Source organism: Rhipicephalus microplus, chromosome 2, assembly GCF_043290135.1.
Source record: "Rhipicephalus microplus isolate Deutch F79 chromosome 2, USDA_Rmic, whole genome shotgun sequence".
NCBI lineage: Eukaryota > Metazoa > Arthropoda > Arachnida > Ixodida > Ixodidae > Rhipicephalus > Rhipicephalus microplus.
The window spans coordinates 235,024,513-235,051,034 of NC_134701.1; the positions used below are offsets into that span (position 1 = coordinate 235,024,513).

Genomic DNA, 26,522 nt, shown 5'->3' on the forward strand with positions numbered 1-26,522 from the left:
GTCTGCGGCAAAGAGCGACATTGAACAGCTAGTGGCGTGCAAATGCCCCATTATCTATTATTTCGTGATGTCAAAATTTATATAGTAACCTCGCGTGATGTCATGGACCCAATGGCTATGAATTCTTCCAAGCGCTTTTATTTGTCCTTATACCATGCATGTTAAAGATAGCCGCACTTAATTAAACAAGACATTCGTTTAAACGGTCTTTGCAGTGTTCGTTCGTCTGTGCCGTTCCGTCAGTAAACCAAGCATTATACGCCTTGTTGATAGATAATAATTGAAAATATACCCACCCGGTTTCTCACTCCTGACCCACAACCGAATCCGGGCCGTGGCGGCCGCATTTTCTATCGAGACGAAAATGCTAGTGGCCGACGAACCTGGATTCGGGTGCATGTTAGAGGGACCCAGCTGGTCAAAACTGCAGGAGCCCTTCATTACGGCGTATAACTCATAATCATGCTGCGCTTTTGCGACGTTAAACTCCAACAATCATTAGCAGTACTATCATAAAAACTATAAAGTTTACTAAACGTTGTTGGGACATATACGCACCATCCCTTATCTAGATCGACACATAATCTTCTTGACAAGCCCCACCACGGGGGTCTAGTGGCTAAGGTGTCTGAACCACAGGTCGCTGGATCAAATTCCGGCCGCGGCGGCTGCATTTTCGAAGGAGGCGAAAATGCCGTAGGTAAGCGTACTCAGATTTGGGTGCACGTTAAAGAACCCCAGGTGGTGGTTTGGGACGTTACACCACACATATCCAATCATCTTGACAATAAGCGCATTTGTAAAACTACTCCCGCAAACACGTCTGTGTGGTGTCGCGTCCGGACTAGCTCTAAACACGATCCCGCCGTAGAAAGCGTACGTACATCAAATAACTTATCGATATGGAGTAGCCGAGGTAATATGGACCTCAACCTCTCCACAGCAAAACAGAACAGAACAAAAAAAGCGGTGCGCCGAGAATAAATACGAGGCGTCGTTCGTATGCGTGCAGGAATTCTCGCGCCTAGCGCGCGCGTTGACCAAAGGTTCTCTCGGGGGCGCCCCCACTGCTGAGGCGATAAGGAGACAAACGTACAGCCGCGGCTCCCGATAAGGCAGCGGCGGCCGTTGCAACGAACAGCTCTCGCGAAAGAATACACGCGAGGAGGTGTAGGTGTTCGCAAAGAAAGAAACAACATGGCCGACCGAGGAAACAACGGCGGCGGCGAACCGGACCCCCGGCTCTCGGCAGCCCCGGGACCACCGGCCCCGGGTTCGAAACAGCCTTCGCGCTCGCGGCCCGTTTACGTCGGAAAGAAAGGCGGCGGTGGCGGGAACTCGTGCGGATTCACCTGCCTCAAGTACTGCCTCTTTATCGTGAACCTCGTCGTGTGGGTGAGTACACATCACGAAGCACCTGGCCGCGCCGATCACGCCCATTTTCCGCATGGGTGCGGTTGCTCGTCGAATATGCTTGCGATCATTCCTATGCCTACGTATGTGTCTCGTAATCGTATCAGCCAATGCTTCTGACACATACAACAGAATACGGTATGCGGAAGCCAATTCACCTGCAATATTGCTCTTACATCTCGTGTGCGCTACACCTATGTGCTAACTTGTAATGTCATGCTTCACTTGTATTTTCTATGGCCAAACATATGCAGTGTATAGGGGAGGCGTAACGCCGGAGTCCCGTACACTTATATTTAGGTGCGCGTTGAAGAGCAACAAGAATGGTCGACATTTCCGGAACCCTCCACTATACGGCGTGACTCGTAATCTTGCCCGGGTGTAGGGATGTAAAACAGCAGCAACTATTATTACCGCTTTATCAATAGTATCGTGTTCTTTCGCTTGGCGGTATTCTAGTTCATTGACATCACTGATAAAGCTTGGATGCTGTAGAGTCTATATTGTTACGTGGTCTATACTCACGTAAATCGCCGCGCAATCGCCTTCTTTTGATATGTTGAGCTTTCGGTATTCGGTTCTTTAGTTTACGTCAGCAAAAGCACTGAGACACTGTGGCATCTGTTATTGATTATTGCGGGAGGCTTACGACAAGTTTGGTCCTTCGGTTGCTGCGTGTGCAGTCGCGGCTCGATATTCTTCACGAGACACATAAGTTGCGTTAAGATCTCAAATTTCATCCGAGACGTTGCCGCACCGGAAAGCAAGGCTATAAGGCGACGATTAGCTGTATGAATGCGGTATAACGTTGTGTTTGTGTTACGCAGCACTGTGCGCTAGTATAGGTATTTGCGTGCTGTATGAGTTGTGTCTAGTTTCTAGTTATTAAAAAAAAGCACCGTCTAGGATCAGGAGGGGGTGAAGAGCTTTGCCACAGATTATAAGGAGCGCGTGCATCTCTCAGCAGTAATAACACGAGCGGATGCACTTTTGCATTTATTGCAAGCGGCTGCTCGCATCCTGCTAGAACACGTTTCGCCCGTCGAAAAAAAGTGCCAGATTGCGCCGAGTCAGCAAGACCGCATCCTCTATAACATCTATAATATTCTTCTTAAAACAACCTTGAGTCATAAGCTTTATCAGCCTTTGAATCTCAACAGAATGCATATGCGACGTTTGTACGAAAAAGTGCTTATCGGCGGAGAAAAAAATACGCCATGCAGGGCCGGAACGAAGCACCAAACTAGAAAAAGAAATATATATACAGCTGTCTCAGAAGGAAAGTCTCCCAATATTGCATATTACCATGGGTGAGTCGGTCGTAAATCATTACAAAAGGGCGCTGCGCAAAAAAAAAAAACGCATATCGTGCGCTCATCCTCGTTCTCTTCTCGTACATGTTTCTCTTGCATAGTTCGTTGTTTAGGACAGCTTCCCGGATGACGTAACATTTTTCCTGGTCTGAAGTTCGTGTTTTCAATCAATTCGCCCTTGTGTCACGTTTTTCTGTCCTCCCGGTTTACTACAATCATTGAGCGACAATCACGACAACACGTTGGTCCCGTGTTTGTAATCAAGATAACTTTATTTCTTCAAAATCAGTATAAGTTTCATTTGTAGTTTCGTGCGTCAAGTAAGTGGATCGCACTTAGTCGTTATCGAAAACACTTGTCCACTTTGTTGGCTTCCCCTCCACTAATCTGTCGTAAAAGCATTTAGCTCCATCGACTTGCGAAATATAGTATGCCTTACACCGAATTTTCGCATCCTAAAAAAATTCTGCCTACTGTAGAAAGAAGTGTGTCAACTGCTTATCGGTATATCCGGGAAGGACAACTTCCTGTGTTGATGGAAGCGAAGCTGCTTAGGCCGTAGCTTCTGTGCATCTATTACAAACCTAAGCAGTAGGGCTTTGCTTGACGGATCCGTCTATTTCTATAGATAAACATTGAGCGATCAATGCGTGACAACATAGTATATCTAAGTTTATGTTTACGACACCTGGCTAGCGTTACTATGAACGAAGGAAAATAATTGAAAATCAGCAGATAATCAAGCCAAAGAAGGTAAAAGGAACGTTAATTGTGCTGTTCGAAGTGTAGTGTAGTATTATTATATTGACAGCCAAATTGACGGAAATACAAGCTGCTACCGCCAGAAATCGAACCTGCAACCTTCGGATTACGCAACAGATTCTCTTACGGCGGCTCTAACAGGATAATTGTGGCTCGGATTTCACTCGTTCTTCCTCTTTTCTTTCTTTTTGTACAGAACTATAAAAATTGATTAACCTGTAAATCTTTCCAAATTTGCAGGTATATAACTTTCTGCATTTCTGTCTTTCGAGCTAGCCGACTCAGCAGTGACCTGTTACTCCATATCTATAGCCGTTTTGGGCAAAAAACAACGACCGCCTATAGATGGGGCAAAGGAATGGAGAGGAGTGTCTGTGGCATACTGGTGTCCCACCAACCTCAAAGCACCAGTAGAAAAAATATATATATAACAGTTTTTTGTTGTTGTTTTTTACTTCGTACAAGCGAGCACGCTCGCTGTGGGATACACCCTTTTCTGTGCTGGCGGTCGCAGTCGGCTATATTTGGGTAACACAATTAACGAAGGCATTAGCGATCCCGAGCTCACTCGAAGCAGGAAGTGTGTAAGCGCTCAGCGCTAACGGGAACGATTTTTATTATTATTATTGCTTGTTCATTTATCTCTCTCTCTCTGTTCCACGAACAAACTGTAATCATGTGCTATGATTCCAGATATATATTGCTTCGAGTGTGGTGCAAAGGCACGTACAATGTGAACAATCTCATGCGCATTGCTTGCTCGTGAGCCCAGTTCGAATAAAAACAACGGCACAAGTGTTTTATTAAAGTGGATATCAGCAAACCACTACAGTTGTGCGTGCCTTTCGGAAGACCAAGTACGTTTAGAAGGAATGTTTGTTGTTTAAGAAAGTACTTTTGATGCAGCTTGATATACCTGCATTATTGCAATATCATTCACTTCTTATACAATTAGGCGCACTGCGGAGCAAACTTCTTGATTGAGTGGACGAGCAGGTTATAATCGGGAACACAGCATATTATTGCACTTTTTAATAGAGCAGATAACATGCCTGTCTCAGTGACATTCGAAGGGTGAAAGAAATAGTTGTACAACCCTCTATAAGTAGCGATTTCCTAAACAGAAAATTCAAAAGTTGGGCAACATTGCAAGCTGCACTTATGAGCTCTAGGTTGCGGGTGCAACCTGCACTCATACTACAGCGCAGTTGAAAATGGGACACATCCTGGAATGCACGCCGTCCGTTTGTGTCCACGAAAACCTCTGTGACCGTTTAAAAAGCAGTGGCGTATTTTCAACCATTCAAACGAAACCGTTGTCGCTGTGTATAAAGTGGCGGGGGGGACTTAATGTACATTATAATAGTCGCCATGGTCAAAGGAAGAAACTACTAAGCGAGATATTGTGTTTTTCGAAGCTGGTTGGTTGAACGTCTAAATCACTCCAAAAGCAACACGCGTCTTCACGCAGGCAAAGCGGTAGCATATTGATTGAGAACCGTATTTGATCCTTACGAGTGACTCATTCAGATTTCGTCGCTGACGTTTTCATTCCCATGCATGTTGAGCGTCGCTCGTACTATCCCTATACGTCTGCTCGCGAAACCTTCGGGGCTCACAGATAAAATGAGACGGGTCATCACTGCTATCAGTAAGGAGTGGTGGTTGCTCCTTAAGGAGTAAGGAGTGGTGGTTGCAATGTGGTGGTTGCTCCAATCCACCCTCTCGAGGTTTATCTCAAAAACGAGATTGATTGATTGATTTGTGGGGTTTAACGTCCCAAAACCACGATATGATTATGAGAGACGCCGTAGTGGAGGGCTCCGGAAATTTTGACCACCTGGGGTTCTTTAACGTGCACCCAAATCTGAGCACACGGGCCTACAACATTTCCGCCTCCATCGGAAATGCAGCCGCCGCAGCCGGGATTCGAACCCGCGACCTGCGGGTCAGTGGCCGAGTACCTTAGCCACTAAATCACCGCGGCGGGGCAAAAACGGGATCACATTGATTCTGACGACTTCGATACGAAGCCGATCCTTCGCGAACCCGGCATGGCATTTCACTGATGACGCGTACTTTTCGCTTGTCTGTCTCTTAGTATCGGTCGTAAAACAGTCCCCTCAGTATTGTTCGTAAAACAGTTAAAAATACCAACATGTCACCGCTGTGCTGATTTTTTGTTTTTTTGTTGAAGAACCGCGATTGTCAACACTAAAAGGGCATTTCATTTCCGATGTCCAATGCAACTTACTTCCCAATAATACTAACATTCCTCTCTCTCTCTCTCGCGAACTATCTCACGAACTATCTCACTAACTACCGGACCCCCTGCTAACTACACCTTAAATGACGTTGATCTAGAGTCTGTAACTTCATATACATACTTGGGGATTCATATAACATCTGACTTGAACTGGAAGCATCATATTAACTATGTTATAAACAATAGCAACCGTATGCTAGGGTACCTACGACGCAACTTTAGCCGTGCCCCTCAAGCCGTGAAACTAACAATGTATAAAACACTAGTTCGTCCAAAACTCGAATATGCATGCTCCATTTGGGACCCTTTTCAACTGAACTTAACTCACTCGCTTGAAATGGTACAGAATAACGCGGCACGCTTCATTTTATCTAACCACCATCGCACTAGCAGTGTTACGTCAATGAAACAGAGCCTTTCACTACAGTCACTTGAATCACGTCGAAAAGCATCTCGTCTCATACTTTTTTACAAGATATTCAATCATCAACTTTTAAAAGCTCAGTTTATTACCACTCCATTCTATTACTCAGCCCGTTTAGATCATCAACATAAGGTACACGTCATTAGCTGCCGCACTAACACTTTCCATCATTCCTTCGTCCCACGCACATCCAACGACTGGAACCACCTTCCCTCGGACATGGTTTCCATTTCAAATCATGACTTGTTTTCTTCTACAATACAGAAGTACTTACGTGATGACGCGTGAAGTGTATATTGTACACATATATAATTGTACTCTGTTTCCCCCATGTTTCTGATGATACACATACATTCAGTGTATTGCCTAACATCAAATTTTCATGTCTTGTAATCTTTATTATTTTGACGTTACTATGTTTGCTCTTGTTTATAGTTTTCTATTTTTTTTGTAACCCAATCTCCTCTGTAAAGCTATGTGCGATTGAGGGTAAAATGAATGAAATGAAATGAAAAAAAGCGTGCTGCCTCACAAATTCAACGGCGCAAAAAATTTTAAGAATCTATCCAGTACGAGCGGAGTCACAAAACTTGTCACATGCTGCAATCGCATTCACTCTTCTCTCGTCCTGAAAAAAGCGCTGGAAGCTAAGCAGGGAAGGATGGGAGGGGCAAACAAAAAAAACGTTATGCACGCCTCGTGACCTTGAGCACTTTTTTTTTCTTTCTTTTTTTTTTCGAATACGGGGCTTTTTCAGTGTGATCGCGCGCGCACGCGTGGGCAAGTGATGACCTCTCGCGGCGATCTCTGTAACAACCGAGCGCGCCATGTTCGAATAAGTCAATGGCTGATAGACGTGCTTACTACGAGTGATTTTTGCGCTTATTCCGCGATTTGTTGAGAGAAGAAAAAGCAATTTTTAGCTGACTTTGATAATTTAATGTGAATTTCAGGCCATTTGGCTCGCCTGTTCTCGGGAGCCTCTATTACCGATCGACAGCATTTTCTGACAATGCTCAAAAAGTGTTTCAAAGCCCCTTTAAGGCGGCCGTATAATTTTTTTGATTGAAGATCACAAAGGTATACGCTTGGTTGCCTGAATATAATCGCAAACGGCATTGAAAGCATCCCTGTGGCAATGTCCCAAAACTGAGGCACCAAAGCTTAGCGCCGTTTCCGCCGTCAATCTAACGCCTATTTTCAGAAATGGCATAACTAGTAACCTTTTTCTAAGTATATCGTACCGGCTACAATACAAAAAATAATGATCTAGTGATTCCATTTCTCCGCAGAATGCGCAGAGGGGTGATGTTGTCTGACCAGCTCTGTGTAGATACAGGTTTAGGGGGGGGGGGGGGCACGACATCGAAATTTAGTAATTAATACTTCGAGCTTTCTAGACTGACTCCAGTGGGGTTGCCATGGAAACATGAGGTGGTTATAGTCTGTCCATGTAGTTACTTTTTCTATCGTCAGAGGAGACTGCTGATTTTCGATATCTTATTGCCGTGATATATTTAACATCTGGCAGTATGGACAAAACTGGCCCATAAAGTGCGGCTCGTGCTAAAGAATCGGCCAATTCATTTATTCTTAATCCACAGTGTCCCGCAACCCATAGCAACCTCAGGAGTCTCAACTGCGGGGGTACTAATGTTTTGAATGTGCTTAGAATTCGAGAGTTCTCTGAAGCTGTCAGAGCTGCACACACTGAAAGAGAATCCGTCATTATGACTGCGTTGTTTTGATTTGATGGAAGTTTTCGAAGAGCTAAAATAATCGCCAAGAGCTCCGCTTCAAAAACTGGAGTAAAATAAGGCAGTCTAACTGAAAAGGACCAGTCAAGCGAATCAGAGGCAATGCCTACACCTGCCTTTTGATTATTTACGGAAGCATCTGTGGCTATTATATTTTTAGTTTCTGCCTGCTCCAAGTAATCTAATAATATGTTATTTAAAAATTTGAGAGATTGTAATTTTGCGTTTTGGGGGAATATATCGTCATACTCAATAATAACATGACAATTAGAGTCATTAGTTTCAATTACATTTCTAATGTTCACATTTATACTTTGTAGATTTTTTTTGTACAAACATTATCTGAGGTGTGTGAAACCGTGTCCAATGAGCAAGAAAGAAGGCGTTTGGGTTTGCGATAAAAGCATATTGAGATCTTCTTGCCGGTAAGCTATAAAATTTTAAAAATGCTTGTACGGTCTAAATTCAAAATCGACAAAGTACTGTAGGCAGGCGCGCTTCCTGGTACAGTACGTTGATAGCCACAAATCTAGGGAGTCCCAGACACATTCGCAGTGCTTCTCGCTCCAAGACGACTAGAGGTTTCGTTTTATAAGCAGGGCCACCCGAGAATAATATGCAGCCGAATTCCATGATGGGGCGCATATAAATCTTGTACAACGTTATCAAGGTGTGCCTCCGTAACCCATATTTCCGGTTACTTAGCTTGTGTAGTAAGCCTGAAGCCCGCTGTGCTTTGGTAGTTATATACTCTATGTGTGGGCTCCAGTTAAGTTTGTCATTATAAATGATTCCTAAATATTTTATAGAGTTTACTTGCTGGATGGGTTCCTGTTTATATAGAATTGAAATTGAAATTGGTTCTGCAATCTTGTAAAGAGTAAAAAAGAGTGACACCTTCGTCCTTTTTATCTCATCGAAAACGAGCATAAAACATCGGTGAATACGTTAAATTCATTTCCGCATGGCCACGCAAGTAATCGGATTTCGGTATTTGCTAGAAACAGATGTCGTTTCAAGTCTTTCTAACAAGAAAAAAGGCGATATATATAAAAAGGATGGAATAAAAAGCTCCGCAGGTGCGCATATAGCCGAGGGGCTTTAAAAAATAGACATGAAATAGAAGAAATGACTGCGCTATACAAAAAATTCCGTAAACTCTACGGTTTCCTCATTTAAAATTTATAAACTTCTCCAAAAAATGAACAACAAAAAAAAGAACAGGCGGGATTTAATTTCTCTATGAAGGAAGCCAGAAATGAAGCCTCCAGTACGTCTCTTCGTGTTAGAAGCATGTCCTTTTATTACTTTTTTTAATCAAAGTCGCCAAACCTTAAAGCACGGGAATTCATTCTACGAGGCTATATTGGACTTTTTTTTTCACTCTGATAAAAAAAATTGTTCCAAAGCGGCTCTGAGTAATTGAGGGCGCTGTACGAATTCCGCCGACGTCATGCCCCTGCGCCACGGGGGCTCATATACATTTTTTTTTTCCTAATGCGGTTATTTATTTTTTTATGGGTCTAGTGAGATGACGTTATAACATGCTTCGCCTACTCGTAATAACTGCCTTTGGTCTTTTAACTTCGCTAAGCGAGTGAAAGAGCTCCATCTTGAAGATTCCAAACTTGAGCGGAATGATAGGGATCACATAAATTTCCAAACACGGGCTACCCAGGCGGCCGCTGCATTCCGTATTCTTCCGCTTCATTTCGCGAAAAATAAAAAGTATTTCTGAGAGACCATTAAGGTGGTCTTTTTTTTTTTAATGGATCCGTCCTGATGGTCTGAAGCACGCACATTAAGCGTTATAATCACCGTTTTACTTGTTTCAAAAACGTTCCCTCGAACACCACCAGCCATGTTACGATATTATAGACTTTATAAACGCTTTTATGTGTAGGTGTAAAATGGAGATGTGCATGCTGCTGGCTGCGTTTAATAAGGTTCATCGTAATACAGAGAAATATAGCGAGTGGCGAGTGATAATCGCTTGCTTGGGTACTGAATTATATTCTACTAGCATTTTCCTTGAAACTGGGCTTATTATAATTAGTAGTACGAGTAGTATTGATATATTTATCATCTCATTGTATATATTCATCGTTCATAATTATGATATAGCATAGTAATAAGCACGTTTTCCAACAAAGCTGTCGAATTTGGCGCAAAAATAACTATATATATATATATATATATATATATATATATATATATATATATATATATATATATGTGTGTGTGTGTGTGTGTGTGTGTGTGTGTGTGTGTGTGTGTGTGTGTGTGTGTGTGTGTGTGTGTGTGTGTGTGTGTGTGTGTGTGTGTGTGTGTGTGTGTGTGTGTGTGTGTGTGTGTGTGTGTGTGTGTGTGTGTGTGTGTGTGTGTGTGTGTGTGTGACGCTACGATGAATAGGTGAATGATGATGATGATGGAGACCTGCCTGCCCCTTCATCAGTCACTCATCATCGACGCAGTTCCCCAGAAGACACCCTGACCATACATCGACTACGGAATCATCTCCTAGCCGCACACAGCGACCAGCACCATGACAGAATTATCGACCGACCTTTCCATCCCCAAGTACACCGGAGCAGCGGACGATGGACCTGTACAGGACTGGTTCGACCTGTTCGAGTTCCACGCTACCGCTGCATCTTGGTCGGAACGGGAGATGGTTACGAACTTCAGCGACTACGTCACCGGTGAGGCATTTAAATTTTACCTCAGCCACATATTCGACAACGACGAGTCTTGGCAAAAGATAAAAGATGAAATGATCGTCTGGTTTCAAGACTCCAATGAAGATTCGATTAGAACACACGCTCTCAGTGCATTCGATCTCAGTCATCGCAGTCATAAGCAGCCTTCACGCGTTCGAGCACAGAGCAGAAGTTTACGATTCCCGTCAGGCGAATTCAGTAATCTGCTCATAGAAAGACATCCTCGCCGTCTTTCTACAAGGCCGAACCTTCCACCTGGTTTCCCATGTACACAAATATCACCAATGCTAAACTCTTCCATACAATACACAAATCAAGACAACATTCAAGCACCCAATGTACTTGACTCTTCATCTTCCTTACGTAAGCCAACACCTGGTTTTGTGCCAAGTAGCTCGTCTGGTACTTGTCACTCTCATCGCACCCCTCAAGATATCGCCACATACGCAACTCACCACCTGAAATATCGACCAAATACCTTGTCAAGCCACTGCCATTCCGAAAGCGATTGTACTTCAGGAACGCTTGGCTCAATTCTCCCGCAAAGAAACGAACCTACGGAATCGGAAACACGTCAAGCGATGTTTGCGGCGATGTCATTCTCAGGAACCGGACCAACCGAAAGTGGAAACATTACAAAGTCACCATTCAATGCGAGTCTCGCCGATAAAAACGAAAATGTATCTACTGCTTTTCTTGACAGAAATCATGCTTGCATCCCACTCGTAAAGAATGCTGGCAATACCGACAGCGTCTCCTTATTCAGCGACGATGACCAACCACAATTTTTTCAGAGCCATCACCAAACCAAGAAAATACGACGACGAACGAAAAATTCAACGGAAGCACCTCATAAGACCGTCACATTTACGCATGATGAGTTAGTAAATCCGCGTGGAACCGAACCAGACAACAAATGTTCACAGAAATCTTACTCGGTCAAAGTATTCAGCTCAGCAGCTCAACAAAGACAGAAGCATTCACAATCAGCATCTTGTGAAGAAAAGTCTTTTGCAGAAGTGTCTGGTATTCATCAATCAAAAGATCGAAGCGACGTCAATCCAGTGCACGACCTCACTGCCAACACTGAAAAAAAAAGCGTAGGTGCGACTTCCGATGACGCAAGTACGCTTCAGGCAACGACCAACAATGAGCGGTTTATGAATACAGAAGATTCATGTGCGCGAAACACCCCACATTGTCTTGCACCAAAAACAGCTGCATTGGTTGGCGTCGTAGAAGCCTGCGAAGGGCTTGCTAAAAATCCGGGCACACCACGATCAATGTCACACCACAAGCAAGTCGACGAAACCAAGAAACGACAACGTCAAGGTATACCTCAACACTGTCAACGACGAAAGAAAGCTTCATCGAAACCAATCTTAAGGTTCGAAGAACATTGCGAAAAGGCCCATCGTCCTGGATACATTATCTACCAGAGATTGAAGATGCGCCTTCAATCAGAACATCTGCGACATTGCCGTAGAAAAATCTTCAATCGGCAGGAACACAGGCAGCGCCCAATCAACCTCGATCAACGCTCACGCGAGCTGCCTGCACGGCTTGTGTATCGCCCACGACGAGGCATTCGATGCCTACAATATCGGAACTGTCGATTCTGCAAGATGTTCGAACCTCGTTCATTCTTCACAATAATGCCAGCTGTTACCCCTATCTCCACGTCCAAAGCATTTTTGTGTTATCCTGGACGCAACCACCAGCCTCGCCCACCAGAACTCCTGCGTTAACCGGACTGCTGCACTCTCCCCTGAAGTCTTGGAAAGTTTACGGAACTCCCCTGGAGCAGAGAACCAATTGTGAATTTCAACATTTGTGACTTTTTAACCTCTCCTTGTTTACTTTTTCTTGCTCGTAATCCATGCCTTCTTTCGGGGGGAGGGGGAATCGTGTGACGTATGAAGCGATGGTTGGTGGAAGCTGATGAGGAAGAAGGGACAGTAGAATAAACATGGGGTATGAGCCAGGCCACGTCACCTATTCATCGTAGCGTCACATATATATTGTAAGGAAAGAAGCGTATACTTATGGGCTCGTTTTTCCACGTTTTGACCCAATATTAATGAGATCCAACAGACAATAATGCCAACGAAAGTACAGGGGAAGTTATTAGACCGAATGATAATGCAAATGGGAAGAAAGCCACTTTATTGGGTTTATATGTGAATTTAAACGTGGGAGTGTCAGTCAGCGCCATCAGTAGCAATGGCGGCGAGTGTGGCACACTCTTTATGAGCCTGTCTGGCGTTTATATTGAACTCCCCATTTAAATTCACATATATGCCCAATAAAGTGGCTGGGAGGATAGCCGCCGTGGTATCTGTGGTAAAGCATCGAAATCGCTATTCGAAGGTCGCAGGTTCGGTTGCTGCCCACGGCAAGTTATCTTTTCACGCGCTTTTCTTTCTTCACATTTACATTACGATTTGGTCTAATAACTTCCCTATACTTCCGTTGGCATTATTGCCTGCTGAATCATATATATATATATATATATATATATATATATATATATATATATATATATATATATATATATATATATATATATATATATATATATATATATTGTGAGCCTTTACAACACCAGATGGGCTGTATGAATTCAACGTCATGCCATTCGGTTTATGCAACGCTCCTGCCACGTTTGAACGCATGATGAACACAGTTCTACGCGGCCTAAAATTAAAATGGAAAACATGTCTCTGTTATCTAGATGACATCGTCATTTTCTTCTCTTCTTTTCGTCAGCATCTAGATCGTTTGGACGAAGCTCTGACGTGCATTTCTAGTGCTGGACTTCAGCTAAACCCAAAAAAAAATGCCATTTCGCCAACAAGAACATCAAGGTGTTGGGCCACCTTATCAGCAAGGATGGCATTCGTCCGGATCCTGACAAACTTGCTGCCGTGATACGCTTCCCTCGGCCAAAAAATCAGAAACACCTACGAAGTTTCCTGGACCTGGCATCCTACTTCCGCCGCTTCATTAGTCATTTTGCTGCCATCGCGTCGCCACTGCACAAGGTGCTCACATCCGTATCAACTTTCACTTGGAACGACGACTGCGAGCGTGTCTTTCAAGTCCTCAGGAATGCTTTAACGTCCGACCCTGTTCTGTGCCATTTCGACGAGAACGCACTTACATGTCTGCACACCGACGCGAGCGGCCATGGCATTGGTGCAGTTCTTCTACAGCGGGATGCCACTTCACGGGAAAGAGTTATAGCGTATGCTAGCTGTGCTCTTACGGCTGCTGAACAGAACTGCTCCATAACTGAGCAGGAGTGCCTTGCTTTCGTTTGGGCCATACGAAAATTTCGACCATATCTTTACGGCCACCACTTCACAGTTATTACAGACCACCACGCCTTGTGCTGGCTCTCGACACTGAGAAACTAAATTGTCTGGTCGCCTCGGTCGTCGAGTACTCCACCTACAAGAGTACGATTTTGACGTCATCTATAAGCCTGGCAAAAGACACCAAGATGCAGATGCTCTCTCTCGCTGCCCCCTTCCACTTTCATCATCAAGTACGTCAGCTTATAGCTCGTCTAGTGGGCAAGGCACTGCGTCACCCCTCAAATTATCACACCTTGCGGTTATCGACACGCCGGCTTCAAATCGCTACGCCGAGTTCGCCACACGCCAGCGTGATGATCCATATTGCAATCACATTATACAACACCTAAATGGCGTATCACCTACTCCTAATGCTAGATTGCGCCGACAACTACGGCAATTTAAGCTCGATAACAATGTGCTCCATCGTTATGTTTACACTACTGATGGACACCGCTGTGTTCCAGCACTTCCGCGTTCTCTACGTCATCAAGTCCTCGAAGACTTTCACGACGACCCATGTGCAGGCCACTTAGGATTTTACAAAACACAAAGCCGCATCAGAAATTGTTTCTTCTGGCCAGGCATCTTTACCTTTGTGGCCAAGTACGTTGCATCTTGCCATCTGTGTGAACGGCGGAAGCGACCAACTTCGTCTCCTTCTGGCCTTCTGCAACCTATCCTGTGTCCCGAGAGTCCATTTGCCATCGTTGGCATAGGCCTACTAGGACCTCTCCCCATCACGCCAGCAGGTAATCGTTGGATTGTGACTGCTGTCGCTCACCTGACACGGTACGCAGAGACTGCTGCACTACGCACTACTTCTGCTTCAGACGTCGCAGACTTCTTTCTCAACGCCATTGTATTGCGTCACGGTGCACCTCGCGTTCTCCTGAGTGATCGTGGCAAGACGTTCCTGTCCACCATTATAGAAACCCTGCTCACAACCTGTGACGCAGTACATAAGACGACGTCAGCCTACCATCCCCAAACTAATGGGCTGACAGAGAGATTTCATCGGACACTAACAGACATGCTGTCGACGTACATCGCACTAAACCACGACAACTGAGATACGATTTTGCCTTTTGTGACGTTTGCCCATAACACCGCTGTTCAAAGAACTACTGGCTACTCGCCTTTCTACCTCGTGTACAGCCGTTCACCGACATTCACCATCGACGTCTCTTTCCTAAATGTGCCAACCGACGCCTCGGCAACTGTATCAGAGCGGTTCATCACAAGGCTCGAAGAATGTCAGCAACGGGCTCGCCTTAATACAGAAACCAATCAGCAAGATCGCAAGCAACGCTACGACAGCTCTCATCGCAACGTCTCCTTCAGTCCGGGGGATGAAGTGTTGCTTTGGACGCCCACTCGTGCTCCAGGATTGTGTGACAAGTTTCAGTCATGCTTCATTGGACCATATACAATCAATGAACAAACGTCCCCAGTGAACTATCGTGTCACTCCCACCAACCTTTCTTTAGATCGTCGCTGTCGTGGTTCGGAGACTGTCCAGGTATCGCGTCTGAAGCCATTTGTTCGACGTTCCGTTTCCGTCTAATACCCCTGTCACACGGCCACCACCAAACTCTGTTAAACTCCGTCAACGTAAAGCTCCGCTGGGTAGTTCGACGGAGATGGAGTTGTATCAGTGTCATACGGCAATGACAAGGTTGCAATAGTTGCCGCGAGGAGGCTCAGCCGGCACTGTTAGAGTTTTACAGAAGTATCACAATTTCATCTCTATGTGCTTTTTTTTTGTGAATCTTCGTTATGCGGTTTTTACGAAAACACAATATTAAGTACGCCTGAAGGCAACAAAGCATTAAAAATTGCTTCAAATGCAAACACATTTGCTAATTGTAGCAATGCTGGCAGCGACGCTGGCCACTTTGTGCCTAACGCTATGTTTGTTTACAATTGCGCTGTGCTCGGCGAGTAGTTGGTTTTGTAGCCCATGTATCAAATTTCTTGCGTTTCCTTCCTTCCTGAGCGCATCCCAAGTCACCCTTGAATTAGGTCTGGTCTCATTACGCATTTCTGCAGTCATCGAAGCAGGTGACAATGATGCAGCGCTGTCAGTGATTCTTCTCCCAGGCACGCGCGAACACGGCGACTTCAAAAACCGCACGCATGGACGATGCCCTCCACGCCGCGCCAAAGAAACACGTTATGAATGAGTACTGCAACAAAAGAACGTTTATTATTGCCAAAATGTATTCATCGTTGTCACTGCAGCAATTTAGGGCTCGAATTTTTTTTCTGACCTGCCGATACTGGGAACAAGAGTACCTCGTTCCGCTGCAAAGGGAGATCGTCGAACGTCCTTTGCGAAATGCTCCGTTTACCTTCGTTTGCGTAAGGGTTGCCATGTGACACGGACCACATCTCCCTTGTCGTAAGGACGAAGGAGCTAAACGATGTTCACGGGTGCCCGTGTGACAGGGGTATAAGACGCGTACGAGCTGGCTGCTTACGCGGGGAGGGGAGGGGGAATAGTGTGAGCATTATTCATGCGCGTCATCTTATATGTACATACTCATCATCATCAGTCTGACCTGTGTTGTGGGGCAGAGGCTCGGCAAGTGAAAGAAGTGCGAAGTGTCTTGCAGCCAAAAACGTTGCCTTACTATATATATATATATATATATATATATATATATATATATATATATATATATATATATATATATATATATATATATATATTTCATCCACTTTTCTTTCTTCTTATTTACATTCCATTGGTTCTAATAACTTCCCCTGTACATTCCTTGGCATTACTGTCTGTTAGATCTCATTAATATTGTGTTAAAACACGGAAAAACGAGCCCTTAGGTATACACTTCTTTCCCTTATTTCATTGAACGAGGGTCTCGTAATGGCAGACTTGGTGTGTTTAGGTTGTATAAGAGGGACAATTAATCAGCTGCCCGCTCATAATAAGTTCACGTGCTACGTGACGCCAAACATGCGCATAAGAGTGTTCTCACACTCGCCGTTTGGCTTATAGATGGCGCTGACTGTCACTCCTACTTCTAAATTCACATATAAACCCAAAAAAGTGGATGGAAGGAGGGCCGCCGTGGTAGCTAAGTGGTTGAAGCATCGAACGCGTTATTCGAAGGTCGTAGGTTCGATTCCTGCTCACGGCTGGTTATTTTTTCATCCACTTTTCTTTCTTCTTATTTACATTCCATTGGTTCTAATAACTTCCCCTGTACATTCTTTGGCGTTACTGTCTGTTAGATCTCATTAATATTGTGTTAAAACACGTAAAAACGAGCCCTTAGGTATACACTTCTTTCCATTATATATATATATATATATATATATATATATATATATATATATATATATATATATATATATATATATATATATATATATATATATATATATATATATATATATATATATATATATCAAGACAGAACATTATCGATGCGCTCGCACTTTGATATGAATTTACATACACAGAGGTGACACGACTCGCTTTCATATGTACCACGAGGTTCAGTCACATTTTAACTGAGGATTGGCGCCCTTAGCCTGACCTCCTCGTCCAAAAAGATTCGTCACCCTCATCGGCTCGCAACAGTTTCCACAGAGCAGCGGTGACGATATATCCTTTTTAAACAAGGTCATTCTCTGGAAGCAGCAAATTTTTTACCGGTCTTTAAAAAGTTTGCTCGTTCTTATGCGTACCTTCATCAACAAGTCACAGCAGAATAAAAGCATGAACAAGTGATGTAATATTATAGTACCCCTGTTCAGCGCTTACCTGCTCTGCAATACTACAGCACAAGACGCAAAGGCGTCGCATAGGTGACCCGTACCGCAAAGAGCCCACAAGGAAAATCATCCCAGAGGAAATGGTTGGCAAAATTTCACTATGTTGTAAAAATTGCCTCGTAACATTTTCATTCTCCCGTAAGAACATAAAGTGATTACTGTTGTGACGGAAAACTTCACGTAACATGTGGATTCCCCAACGCGAAGCAAGAGTGACCAGTATCAAAATTGGGGGGGGGGGGGGGGGGGGGCTCAACCCCCCAAATTTTTCTCTGTGGAGGGAGGGGTGCTGGCGCCCCCTTTGCCCCCCCCCCCCCCGGCTGACACGCCTATGGACGACGGTAACGTAGGGGGATGAGAATAGAGTCCAGTTAATCTTGGAGGGTAGGAAGGTTTGACGAATATGTCTGGCTCGTCATGACATCGGTAACGTGAAAATTTCGTCGCATACGTCAAACGCTTGTTTTCGATGTTTTGTTTGTGTATCTAGAAGTGTACAATAAAGTTTCTTTTTCTCAGGCTTCGAGATTAGTGTACAAGAGAAATCGTTGGCTCCCCCATAGTATATAGGTACTTTAATCGTTAACCACTTTTTCTAAGCACATAGGCTCGTCTTATTCGCACACTTTTCTTGGCGTCGGGGTAAGTTTTCTACCCTCTCGTAGTATAGGTACCCAGTACTATAAATCGTTGAACACTTTTCCTAGATACGTGTGACATATATACTGTATACGGGCCGCACCATGCGGATGCACCACATGCAATTGACAGTTCCCGTGGCAATATCTATCTAGTAAATGCTGTCGCAGATACTGGGTAGATATTGTCGCGGTAACTTTTTCGCATTTAAATGTGAAGGCGTTAAGCAAAACCGACGTCGGCAGCGTTGACCCGAAAAATGCAGACAATAAAAGTGAGGGTCCCAGCAGCAATAGAACCCAAGCTTTTTTGTGTGGCAATCAAGTATTCTACCACAGAACCACGCTAGGTCATGAAACTGCTGTGAAAAAAAAAGGCCCTATGATGGTTTAGGGCCAAACCTCATAAGCGCGAAATGCACGCGACAGCGACGAGCGACGCTATGAGCGACGAAACAGGGCGTTCGCGCGACGTGTCGCGTGCTCGTTTTCGCGCGATCGCTCGGTTATCCAGATTCGGAAACCATCGCTCGTCGCCCGAAAGTGCTGGGCTCAAGCAGCCAATAGCGAAAAACCGGAAAAGACAAAGACTACATAGGTGCACGTGACCCTGTCCGAGTCACGTATGCGCAACAAGAAATAACGCAATGCTTATTACGCATGTGCATATAAAAAAAAGTGCTGCAAGGCAATAATAAACACTTTGCGTTTCATTACACAACAATATATCTTATTTTTAAATTGCATAACGCTCGCTACGCGGTTTTCTTGGTGCGAGTAGACGGCCTCATGCTAGCAACAATGGAATTCGCTCGCCGAAGCCGTCGCGTGAATGAGGTTTGCCTGCGCTAGCGACTGATGGCGCGAAGCTGATCTACGTCGCGTCGCTTGTCGCTGTCGCGTGCATTTTCGCGCTAGTGAAGTTTGGCCTTTAATGTCGGTTAAACGTCAACTGTGGTTGCAGTGCTGGCCATCTAATTTCACAAACATTACATATGTGCTTTTATGATACAGCCGCCATGTCGGATGAATGGATGGATGTATCCGGCTGTGCCCTTTAGATCAGGCGGTGGCTCGAGCCACCTATCCATAAAGTTAATTAACATAAATACGTAAGCGCCATCTACTGAAGCTGGTCTACACAGCACTAGCCAAACCTATACCATCATCACACGCGCAAGCGCTTCATACATGTTTACCGCTTTTGGTGTTGTAATACCATGGTGTTGTTGGCATCGTTGTGCAACTCTAAACGTCTGGTTATATAAAACATACGCGACTGTTCGACAGACGTCTCTGTGTACTACTTTTAGGCTTCCTCTTGTACTGACTTGCTCAACAAAATTATCGCACCACAATCTCCTTCTCTCGTCATGCTTCGCACAACATAGATTCCCGTGTTACGTGAGGTCTGCTTTGTTTTTTCCTTGTTTGTTTTTTTTTCTTGGATGAGGCACCTCATAAGGTAAAAATATGTCTCAATATATTCGTGTAAAAAAAACATTGTATTTCAGAATCGGCGTCGAGATCTGAGATCATTGTGGAGATCATTATCGATATGTTTCTCTAATACTGACACAAATTCCCCTCCGGAAATGGTCGATATTTGCGATAAAGGAAATGCCTTCTTTCACATGGTAGCGTAAGGAGACGTTTTTCCACTGTCCCCCCTTCAACTTTCTTCAGTGTCCCGGCCTTTGCGGAACTAAGTTTCGTGACTGCGGCCAGCAAGCTGAGGTGAGTTGAAGAACACCGCAGTAGAGTATGCACACCTGGCCTCAAAAGTTTACGGGTCGTTGGCTCGGCTGTAAGTGCTAAATTCAGCCCTCTTTGTACATGACGCGTCTAAATAAAAGGCTGGCTGTACAGATCGTAAGAAATAATACAGGCTGAAAAGGTGTTTATTTAGAGGCCATGTTTCCGAGCAAAGTTGCAATATAGCTTTCTCGAAAATTGTGCGTCCCTCAACTGTATACACAATGTCAGAACGCCATTCCTGTTGTGTAACCAGGCTGGTCACAAAAAACATTTGCGAGCTCAGGTCAGTGTTTATGACATTATGAATACTCTGCAACACGCAGCTTCTGGGCTTGGCCCTGATCGTGGTGTCTGCGGTGGCACTGGCGGGATCCTCTGCGGAAGAAGCCCCGCTTCCAGGACTGCAGAGCGTGCGCAGCGCAGCGGCCACCGCCCTCTTCCTCGGCTGCCTGCTCTTCGTCGTCGGATTCCTTGGCTGCTGTGGGTCCGCGAGAGAGTCAAAGCCACTGCTCGTTGGAGTGAGTATAGAGCACGGTGATTCAGTCACTTTCAGCGGGCGGAACAAATCTGAGCAAAGAGTTTATCCGCTCGTTTGGTGCCAAGTGGATGTGTCAAACATCAAAAAGAACCCTATTTAGGAACCCTATATACAGTCTCGGCAGAAAACAGCGCTTTGCTATAAAGGTGGATAGACGCTGGAAGTTGTAGAGGAATATTAGGACAGGAAGTAACCACGGAGCCGAACTATGAGAGTGAAATAACTACGAAAATAAGGATGGGGTGCATGGATCACATTCGCAAGCATTCTCAAATCATAAATGTACCACTAATCCTCAAGGGGAAGGTCTATAACAGCTGCATCTTGCCGGCACTTTCCTACGGAGCAGTAACCTGGAGTCTTACAAAGAGGGTTCTGCTTAAATTGAGGACGACGCAGCGGGCGATGGAAAGGAAAATAATAGGTGTAACCTTAAGAGACAAGAAGAGAGAAAGGTGCGTCAGGGAACAAGCCGGGGTTTAGGATATCATAGTTGAAATCAAGAAGAAGAAATGAACATGGGCCAGGCACGTAGCACGTAGGCAGGACAACCTCTGGTCATCAAGGGTTACTGACTGTATTCCCAGAGAAGGCAAATGCACGAAAGCGAGATGGAAAGCGGCCGATGATATTAAAAGTATACACTTATAAAGAGATAAGCGATGCAAGCCTGGTCGCCATGCATGCACAAAGAAGAGCTCCCTTTACGCACCTCCACTTTTGCGCGAACGGATATTTTCGACCACAGCCAGATGCCAGAAACAATACTCGCGCCAGCACGCCCTCCGTATTTTCTTCTCTCTTGTTAGAGTGTAGATCGAGGCGGAGATAAGGATAGAATGGCTTGTTACCTGGAATAACGGTTCGACCCGCGGTTGCCTAGCGACGACGGCTGTTCGGTATCTGGGCACGGCAAGGCGCGGCCGGGAGCGTCATATATCCACAGGTATACACGAGACATTGTTCGTGATAACAAGGCGTGGACTGGAGAAGGCGCCTGGGTGTCTCGATGTAAGAGCCGCCTGAAATAACTGCTGAGTGGCAACGGAAATCTTGGGCTGTGGTTCGTCCCAATAGTTTAAGGAATAGGTATATTAGAGCTCCCCATCAGATCCGATCAGAGGCTTACCCAGAATATTGATTATTGGACTATTGAGAGGGAGGGGGAGATAAAACGTGCGGTGAGGGCGAGAGGCAGGAGAGGGTTGCATTATCTCGGGGCAGGGGTGTTGGGGTCATCCCGGAAGGCTGCTAGGGCGTTGTCGGAAGTTGGGGAGGGTTATAAATCCTCAACTCAATAAAGCGAGGCTCACAAAACTTTCCTCGCGTATACACGCAATGCGTGGTGGTCTATCGCTCTCAATAACGACTGGCGATGATGAATAACGACGTTGTCGCGTCAGTCGTTATCACGGCGGCTGTTGACTAATCATGGGTCAATGCAGCCGTAGTACAGCTGATTGTTTATCAATGTCTTAAACTATGTAGCGGATTGCTGCTGGCCGCTCATGTAATTGAAGCCCGCATTGAACTTCTTTCCTTTTTTTTCTTTTTAAGAGCAAATTGTTCCTCGTTCATCCCGCACCAAAAAACTATTATTATCCTAAACGGGTATACGCGATATAGAAATTCGGTGCATCCTGCTAGTCACGATTAGTTCACTAAAAGTGAAGACGGTAACAGTAATCTTAACAAAAAGGAAATGGCTACGAAGTGACGATGATGGGCCAAAGACCCCAGTATACATACAACGAGAGAGTATACTGTAGGGAAACGTATAGGTAACGGCGGCTGCAAAAAGAGCCCGAAGCGATGAAAGGCGTACGCGAACGACGACTTGCTCGTGTCGCGTCTTCGACTCGAACCTCCCTGCGCTGTCAGTCTTCAAAAGTCTGCAAAGGCTGTTTCATAACAAAACTTCACAAATAACGTACAGGTTGTGCAGGCTATACCTGCGAAAAGACATATTCAAGGACTATGAAAAGCATGTAGAATAAATAACTGGTGGTTCGTAAGAGTTTAATAATATGTTTGTCAGAGGAAGTAAAACGCCGTTGATTTTATGCCCTATATTGTTCTTTTGTTCATGTAATAATCCTCGTAAGCTGTTTAGATATATGTAACGTTTTCAACATCAACATATTGAAATAAATACAATGATAGGAGCAGTGAGTTCTCATAATGATGGTATTAGGAGAATCTACAATTCGCTGATCAACTGTCGAGTAACTATCGAGTTTTCAGATAATTACATTATTAATATCAATTGGTTTCGCGTTCTGGTAGGTTTCTAATTCCGCAATCGTGTTGGTGCCCTCCTTTCTACAGCGTATTCGCTGTCACACAAGACGTATTTTAAGAAAGCAAGCATATACAAATGTAACATCTGCGACTCACTGTGATCAGAAAATTTTTATCACGGGGATACTCACGTAATTTACTCTGAAGGGTTGCCCACTATTCAATCATCTATGGCAAAACATTTTTGTGCCACCTCACGTTCTTTTTTTATTCACAGTACTTCGCTATCTTGCTCATCGTCTTGATCTTCGAGATTGCTGTCTTGGGTTTGGCGTTCGCCTACGCCAACAGTTCAGCGGTAAGTTGGGGCTCGGCCCTCAGCTAATATCGCCATGTCATTATTAATGTTTTAGATGACTACAACGTATTATTGGGCATTTTCTAAGCATTTATCCTAGGCATTATTTCGCATTGTTTCAACACGACCTACAAGCAACTTCTCTTGGTAGAAACGCCCCAAAAACATGCGTTCTTAAATAAGAGGAAACTAGGTGATAACGCCCGTGTGCTCCTCTTTTTTTTTTTTAATGAGAAATTCACGAACACGGGATGTCTCTGAAGGCGACGTTTAGACAAGCGGTCTTCTTCCCTCCTTCAAGTTGAAGCCTTGAACAAGTCAGGTCCGTCTTTAAAAATTTCTCATCCTTTCAAACCTCAAGAACCTTTGTCATATTCTTTTTTTTTTACAATACAAGTGCACGATTTCCCTTATATGTGACATGAAAAAAGCCAAAGGTGCGTATATATTACTCCCACTGTCTTCGGGATTGTACTTCGTTTACGGCTAACCTCTTTCTTCCTACAAACATTTTCATTCACTTCGTTCAATCGTTCTCGTACTGCGCTGTTTATGTGTATTTACTTTTAATATATAGCACATATTCGAATTTGTAAACTGCCTATACTCTTGCTGAAGGCTCATAAATGGCTGGAAAAGCCAGCTCATTCCATTGGCCTCCAGTAACCTACCTTTCACTTTACATCGTTATATATAAACTTGTCTCCCGCAGATGGAAGAAGCAATGAACAACCAATTCAAGGACATAATCACGGGTGGCCGCCGGGACAAGGACTCCTGGCAGCAGGAGAAGGACATGAACATGGTGCTCTACGTGCAAGCTGAAGTAAGCGTCAGTGAGTGAGTGAGTGAGTGAGTGAGTGAGTGAGTGAGTGAGTGAGTGAGTTAGTTAGTTAGTGAGTGAGTGAGTGAGTGAGTGAGTGAGTGAGTGAGTGAGTGAGTGAGTTAGGCTTGGGTTTCTTGGTTCTCGGTGTTTTCACGCCCACTGTTTTACCATGAATACGAGCAAGCTCGCTCAGCTAATACGACCGACCCCTCCAGGATAAATCCACGTGCATTTCTGCCTCAGGAACGGTAGACGTTGTTTCTCGCAGTTCCGTTGCTGTGGAGGACGAGGTGTCCAGGACTACACCGAGAGTGGCTTGGACATCCCACCGAGCTGCTACGACAACCGTGACAACCAGCGGCCCTACCTCTTCGAAACGGTATGCCGTTACTTTAATGCGATAACAACTCTGTGGACGCTCTTGGCGCGTTATTGCCGTCGGCGTCACCGTGCGGTTTCGTCTAAAGTCAAAATCAGCATCGACCCGCACGTTGTGCGTTCTATGCGCAAGTTAAAGCGGACGAGCGCATCACACGAGCGGTTACCTACAGCGAAGAGGAAACACGTCAGCCGTCTTTCGTCGCGCGAAACGTCAGGAGGAGGGGGCGGGGGTCTGCACGGCTCCGGCCGCAACTTCGCACTTCGCTCAGCCGACCACAGACAGGCTCTCTTTAACTTTAAAAGGAATCAGCAGATGGCTTAAACCTTTGAACGTGCTGGCCTCACCACTCGGTTTGCGATGAAGTGTTAGGCAGCATGAGGGGCTCTTTGCTCTCTGCAACGTCCTTACATGGACGTTTTGTTGCGTTATGTGCAAAGGAGTGAACCACTAGCTTCACTTAGCATAACATCGCGATTTGTTGACATCGTATTCATCGATTTGCCTTTACGATGAAACTGATTTTTTTTTATTTGTATGAACGAGATTTTCATTCAAGTTGTTTGCAGCTTACAAGAAGATGCGAAGAAAGTATGACAAGCTTACTCGGCAACAAGGCTTCTTTAATGAAGAATAGAATAGTTATTTCAAGGGCTCCTTCGTAATTCATCCTTAATTTTAGTTTTTTTTTGTGTGTGTGTGTGTACTGCGAAAACACGGAATTCGTTCTCTCTCTCCGTTACTCGAGGTGTGGTCACTTGGCGTAAAGCAGGCGAAACCGCGTATAAAAATTGAAATAGAGGAAGCGAGCCAGAAATAGAAACGGGGGGAAAGAAAAGGAAAAGAAAAAAAGAGAATGGAAGAAAGAACGAGAAAACTAGAGAGAAACAAAGAAGCTTGCTCAACTGCACACTTCCTTCTAGGCTTAGCTCCACTAGTCAGAAGCTGCCTTATTATTTATTTTTTTCTCACGGAAAGCGGTCACTTTTCGTGTATTCTTGCGGCACGTGGGCGATGAATGCCCTATTTTCTGCGTCAGAGTGTAATCCGCGATCTCCCGTTACCGCAGGGCTGCTCAAAAGCGATGAAAGACTACGTTCTGCGCAATGGACTGGGAATAGGCCTTGTCAACTTGTTTACCCTGCTCGCCCAGGTACGTACATGGGAGGACTTCACAACATAACATACACGATTATTTTGTTATCGTTGTTTCCGCGCGCGAGTCGGTGAGTACTTCACCACGTAGCGTACGAATTTTATTGGTGAGTGAGTGAGTCAGTCAGTCAGTCAGTCAGTAAGCGAGTGAAAGAGTCAGTCAGTCAGTGAGTGAGTGAGTGAGTCAGTCAGTGAGTGAGTGAGTGAGTGAGTGAGTGAGTGAGTGAGTGAGTGAGAGTGACCTACAGCAGCCTTTCCACATTTCATTCACCAACTCGCGACCGTCTTCATTTCAGATCGCCGCCATGATCTGCTCCTGTCTTCTCATCCAAGGCATCAAAAAAGTGCATAAAGATACATCCGGGGCCTAGGGTCAGCTGGGCCACATGTGGTCGTATAGCGTCACTGCCGTTTGTCGACAGACATCTCTTCACGACGCTTATACCATCGTTGTATTTTATTCCGCAGGAAACAGTGGGAAGTATAGGGAAAAAGAAACATAAGCGTCCCGCTCACATTCTCTTGGTTCATATTTTTAATGTTTCACCATTTCCATCTATAGTATGTGCATTTTGTTTTTTATGTGTACAGTCAAGGAACATCGTTTTAGGCGTCAGTATGTCATATGTGTCTGCAGACTGAAAGTCTACCCTAATACCCAACAATCGAAGCTATATAGCCCGAAAGAAAGTGCAATTTTTTTAATGAACATGGCAGTGGTTCGATTTTGTGTTCGTGATTGTTTTGTAGTTTGAGCTCGTTGAGCCCGTTTTCAATCTGCATGTGAGTTGTTTTGTTTGGTTTTTTTTTTTCG

General features: G+C 44.7%; 1 protein-coding gene across 1 annotated transcript; it reads left to right on the forward strand.

Moving 5' to 3' along the window:
* Nucleotides 1–1,098: 1,098 nt before the first annotated feature.
* LOC119170286 (23 kDa integral membrane protein) lies at nucleotides 1,099–26,363 on the forward strand. The gene is made up of 7 exons (XM_037421407.2): nucleotides 1,099–1,395; nucleotides 20,535–20,729; nucleotides 23,268–23,348; nucleotides 24,061–24,174; nucleotides 24,443–24,553; nucleotides 25,623–25,706; nucleotides 26,005–26,363. The coding sequence occupies exons 1-7, from the start codon at nucleotides 1,198–1,200 to the stop codon at nucleotides 26,077–26,079; spliced, it is 858 nt and encodes a 285-aa protein (XP_037277304.2). The 5' UTR covers nucleotides 1,099–1,197; the 3' UTR covers nucleotides 26,080–26,363.
* Nucleotides 26,364–26,522: the final 159 nt, after the last annotated feature.

Bases quoted from the DNA above. Each gene is read 5' to 3' on its own strand.
- LOC119170286 (XM_037421407.2), top strand. From the start codon at position 1,198: ATGGCCGACCGAGGAAACAACGGCGGCGGCGAACCGGACCCCCGGCTC. The intron at 1,396-20,534 runs GTGAGTACACAT...TGCAACACGCAG, and splicing joins TCGTGAACCTCGTCGTGTGG to CTTCTGGGCTTGGCCCTGAT. The intron at 24,175-24,442 runs GTAAGCGTCAGT...TGTTTCTCGCAG, and splicing joins TGCTCTACGTGCAAGCTGAA to TTCCGTTGCTGTGGAGGACG.